The following is a 5,479-nucleotide window of genomic DNA, read 5'->3' on the forward strand; positions in this document are numbered from 1 at the left end:
TTTTGACTTCACTTAAACAGGACAGAATGGATGAGGCATCAGTGCTACCAGGTTTAAGGGGTACATAGAGCTGGGTATCGTCAGCATAGCAGTGGAAATTGATATTGTGCCTACGCAGGATGTGTCCCAGGGGTAGCATATAGATGGTGAAGAGGAGGGGACCTAAGATGGACCCCTGGGGAACACCACAGGAGAGGGGAGCACATGGAGAGGAGGCATCACCGAGACTGACAGAGAAGGACCTATTTGACAAGTAGAAAGTAAACCAGTCTAGTGCCACACCACTGACTCTGACACTGTGCTTCAGACGATTGATCAAGACACTGTGGTCGACCGTGTCGAAGGCGGCGCTGAGGTCGAGGAGAATTAAGACTGAATAAAAACCAGAGTCAGCGGCCAGCAGGAGGTCATTAGCAACCTTGACCAGAGCGGTCTCTGTGCTGTGAAGCCTACGGAACCCTGATTGAAATTTTTCAAAAACCTGATTTTCATTCATAAAAGAAATTAACTGGGATGCCACAGTTTTTTCTAAAATCTTGGATAAAAAAGGTAGTTTAGAAATAGGTCTAAAATTACTAAAAACAGCTGGGTCGAGAGAAGGCTTCTTTAAAAGAGGAGAAACAACAGCATGTTTAAAATGAGAAGGAAAAATCCCAGACGATAAAGAACAATTAATAATATTTACAATATCCCGGCCAACCGTCGGAAGCACAGCTTTTAAAAACCAGGTAGGAATACAATCAGAAAGGCAGGTGGAGGACTTTGAGCCTGTAACAGTGTGTTCCAGGGTGGACAGAGAAATTTGGCTGAATTGTGTTAAGGTGGAAGGGGGACAGGAATCAGAGTCAGGCTGTCTAGAGATGGAGTGGAAATTCTGGCGGATGTTATTGATTTTTGAAATAAAATGATTAAGAAATCGCTCACATTTTTCAGCGGTGGGTTCAACTGGCTGATTAGGAGGAGGACCAATAATAGAGTTGACTGTTTTGAAGAGGATTCTGGGATTATGATCATGGGTTCTAATAAGATTGGAAAAGTAACAATTTCTTGCTTCTTTGATTTTGAGCTGATAGCAAAACATTAAATCTTTCAAAGTAGCAAGAGAAGTGCAGTTTCTGTCTTTTTTCCACTTCCTCTCAGCCCTCCTGCATTGTCTCTTTGTGTTCCTTACCTCCTCAGTTATCCAGGGCAAAGAGGCGGCCCTGGACCGTCTGAGTCTGACCGGAGCTATGGAGTCTAAAATATATGTGCAAGAGCTGTTAAAAACACTGACAAGCTCGTCAACAGTGTGACTTGTATTATTAACAGATTCCCTATATTTCGTAAATGCTTGGCAGAAAACTGGAGCAGATTGTAAGTTAAGGGGGCGAGAGTGGAACAGAGACGTAGGCTTGGAGTCAGGAAAGAGAAATGGAATCTGGAACTGCAAAGCATTGTGGTCGGAGACAGGAAAATCGATTTGATTTATCTCACCCAAATTGAGACCACTGGAGATGACGAGGTCTAATGTGTGCCCCTTGGAGTGGCTGGGGAAATTGACATGTTGGGTGAGATTAAAAGAATCTAAAAGTTTAATAAAATCAACAGCAAATGGAGAGGAAGAAGGACAGCACACATGGATGTTAAAATCACCAAGGATCAGGACCCTGTCATATTTTAACATTATGACAGATAGCAGCTCAGAAAAATCCTGGATAAAACCTGAGATTAGCTTCGGTGGTCTGTAAATTAAGACACATAAAAAAGGCAAATTGTTTCTGATGATAAAACTGAGAATTTCAAACGAGGTAAAACAGCCAAATGAAACTGGAGAACACTTAAAAGCATTTTTGTTAATACAGGCAACACCACCCCCACGACCTGATGGTCTCGGCTGATGGAAAAATAGATAATCAGGGGGACAGGTTTCAATGAGGGGGGCGTATTCATCGGGACATAACCAAGACTCTGTGATGATAAAAAAGTCAATGTTATTTGATAGAATAAAATCCTGACAGATAAAAGACTTATTTCTGAGAGACCTTACATTGAGTAAACAGAAGAGAGTTGAACTTGTAGGGTGGATTGGAGAGATGGAACTGACATCGACAAGATTGTTTCTGCGACAGTGGTGAGAGGGAGCTAAAAAACCACCCTGTCTATTTGACATTAAAACCGGGATAGGGAAAACCGAGTGAGCCACAGCAGAACCCGCAGTGACAGGTGTAGCATTAACACACATAGAAAGTGGATGCTGGGGTGGGTCGTGCTGTGCAGAATATCAGTCCAGGCTAAAAGCAATAAAATTAGTAAAATTATGTTGCAGTTCTCTAGTCCCGTTCCTGTTAAGATGAAGTCTGTCCTGCTTAAAAAGGTCTGGCCTGGTCCAGAAAGAGTCAAAGTTGCTGATGTACCCGATACCAGTGGCTGTGGAGTAGTTATTCATCCAGTTGTGTAAACTAAAAAGACGACTGAAGCGTTCTGAATTATTGGACATGACAGGGATGGGGCCTGAAAGAATACATCTTTTGCCCAGGCTTTCAACTGTGGAGACAAGCGATTCCAGCTCGTAGTGCAGTTGAATGGAGTTCCTAGCCATGACATCATTGCAGCCAGTGTGCAGGATGACAGTGTGTGTGGAGGGGTGCAAATCGAGGAGAGCTAGAATAAGTTCAATAAAATCAGAGGTCCTCCCCCCAGAGAGACAGTAGGTAATGGCTCCAGGGAGCTTTAAAAAGCGGACAATGGAGTCTCCGACCACCAAAATCTCACAGCGCTCGGACACAGTGTTGTCTTTATAGAGGGCAAGTTTTGGGTTTAACTTGTGAAGTGGGGAGGGTGAACTAGGGCAGCTCAGGTGAGCTGAGTTCGTAGCCTGATTAGGCATCCGTGAGGAGTTGGCAGAGGGGACAGAGGTAGCGGCAGTAGGAGCAGCAGCAGGTGGCTGCGAGAGGGAGGGTGACGCTACCGACTCGGTAGCGTCGCCTGGCCTGGGCATCTGGGGCTCTAGCCCCGAATGTTTTTTCTTTAGCCCCGGATAATTTTTCCTCCTCTCTGCGGTTTACTACGGAGTAGGAATATAATATCACCGTGCGCTATTCAAGCGGCATTCGCGGCAGGTGCGTTTTTGCGCAGACGTATGCCTAACGTCGGATGTAACAATAACAACATTAATAAAGTTATACTGTTAATTTACCATACATCGGCGCTGTCACACTGTGTCCGCTTTGGGTGGAGATAAAAGGCAGGTGGATCAGGAGGCAGCAGGGAGAGGTAGGCTATTTCTCCAGGGAGGCCACCGGACACAGTGGGTTACCCGGCTGCTCATATATGAATCCCCGCAGGCTTTCTATGGTTTTTTTTCGGCAGCATCTTCATGATTTTTTGTGCATTCAGGGTGACATGTTTTAGGTAATTTCGTCGTGGCGAATGCTGAAGGAGTCGGCCTTTAATTTGCGGTTGCCCTCGTTCGCCCTGCGTCCCATATGAAGCTGCACGTCAAACCAGACTTTACAGACAAGCCCCCAAGGTGTGTCTGAACTTCGTGCCTGAAAGTGCCTCATCTTCTGGCAGTCTGCCTCAGTTATGGCTTGGTGGTGGGAAGATTTGTCACGTCCTTCTCGGCGGAGTTTCTTTATCAAACCAGCGAAAACATTGTTGCTGGTGGTGAATTCAGCATCCTTTAACAGACACCAACCACTCATCCAGGCTCAGGCCACTCAGCAAATTAAAATTCACTACAAAGTCTGACATTTTGTTTACAAAGTCTTGAAACAAATGTAACCTAACGAGGAAGTTGAGCGCAGAGTAGTTGGTTGCTAGGCAACGCCATGTCCATTTACAGTGGCGCGGAGATATTTTGTGCTGTGGTCTGCCAGTGGGTTACCCTGATTTTACAATGGCATGGAACGCGGCTCAGCCAATCACATGGGAAGCACCCATTTTATAATGCTTAATTATTGCATTTAAGCAGATCATTACAGCTAGCGCGTAAGATTGAGAGAGAGCAGAAGGTGGAGAGAGAGAGAGAGAGAGAGAGAGAGCACAGAAGATGGAGAGGAGGAGATGGAGAGTGAGATTGAGAGAGAGCAGAAGTTTGGAGAGACATTTGTATATTGTTCATTGTTAATTCTGAAAATAAATGGGTGTTTTTAAAGTACATGTTGCAGTTTTTTTGCAAGTAAAAAAAAGGTGCCAAAATGCATGAGAAAGCATAAAAATAGAGCTTCTTTATCAATTTTTTTCCGGGGGAGAATACCCCCGGACCCCCCTACAAGGCAGTGGGCTCAGCCCCCAATGTCCTGAGGTCCAAGAAACGCCCATGCTACCGAGTGAAAATTTTGGGGCTGTGGGGGTGACAAACGGGGTCGTTTACGTTCTGGAGGGGCTGAAGAGGAAGATGAGGAGGGAGGCGAGACCGAAGGCAAGCTGACCCTGCCGGGAGAGGGGCGCTTTCGGACCTGTGGCGCACTGCGAGCGGGAGGAGGCGAGACGGGCTCGGAGGGAAGCGTCAGCAGAGGAGAGAAGCAGTTCGAGAGAGGGATAACATCGCTGCCGGCGTCCGATGGGTCAAAGAGGGGCAGAGAAAGTTTTTTAGTGCACCTTTTCCTGCCCTTAACAACGTCCGACCAGGAGTGAGTGGAGCTTGAGCCCGGGGCACTAGTTGCAGTCGCTGCCGGTGGAGGAGGAGCCAAGGGCCGCTGGTAGTGGTCAGGCTCCAGGACAGCTAGCTGGGTGCTCAGCGCCGACTGCCGCCGGAGGAGGTCATCGATGAGCCGCTCTAAGGACCGGAGTTCAGATCTCAGCTCTGCAACTGCTGCTGTCGGGGCCGACGGGGCCATCGGTGGATCTGAGAGAGGAGGAGAACAGGAGAGAGAGCCAGCGAAGGGCATGGAGAGCGCCGGGGGCTCCGTATGGAGCCAATAACAAGGAGGCTACAGGGATGGAGGATTCAGCTTGGAGAAATTTGCCAGGAAGGAATCTTACCCGTGAGGGCCCTGACGGGCCCACTGAGATTGAATCACCACCACAGGTAAGACTCCGATTCAGTTCCTCACGGTGGAGATGATTCTGGAGCACCAGAGGCTAGCTAGCATCCGGGCTAAAAACAAACCGGAGCTAGCAGGCACATAGAAGCAGGTTAGCGACCTCAGTTTAAAACTAGCGATTCGCTGCAACGATGGTAAAGATTTTACGGTTGCAGAAGCGGATAACCAGCGTCGACTAAAAGGATGGGTTCAGTGGAGAAATAGGATTAAAATCAGTTAAAAAATGGTTAAAAACCAAGAGCAAGACGGCGGTGCTTTGCCTGCCAGGAAGCCGGAAGCCAAGCACTTCTCACTGGGTACCTGACTGTGTCCACGTTGTGTGATAGGCCAGTGGCACACAGCGCCCCTCCCCTACACACACACAGTTCACTGCAGCTGAGCCACTCTCACACACACATACACACAGTGAGCACGTTTACATGCACACCTTATTCCTGTATTAACCGGAATAT

At 47.4% G+C, this 5,479-nt stretch overlaps 1 protein-coding gene across 1 annotated transcript; it reads right to left on the bottom strand.

The window, feature by feature from the left end:
• Positions 1-218: 218 nt before the first annotated feature.
• Positions 219-2,116, bottom strand: LOC115362682 (uncharacterized). The gene is made up of 3 exons (XM_030056721.1): positions 783-2,116; positions 290-551; positions 219-242 (listed from the first exon to the last, which is right to left on the bottom strand). Exons 1-3 carry the CDS (start codon positions 1,661-1,663, stop codon positions 219-221), a joined length of 1,167 nt encoding a protein of 388 aa, XP_029912581.1. The 5' UTR covers positions 1,664-2,116.
• Positions 2,117-5,479: the final 3,363 nt, after the last annotated feature.

The sequence above is a fragment of the Myripristis murdjan genome, chromosome 1 (genome assembly GCF_902150065.1).
Source record: "Myripristis murdjan chromosome 1, fMyrMur1.1, whole genome shotgun sequence".
Classification (NCBI taxonomy): Eukaryota; Metazoa; Chordata; class Actinopteri; order Holocentriformes; family Holocentridae; genus Myripristis; species Myripristis murdjan.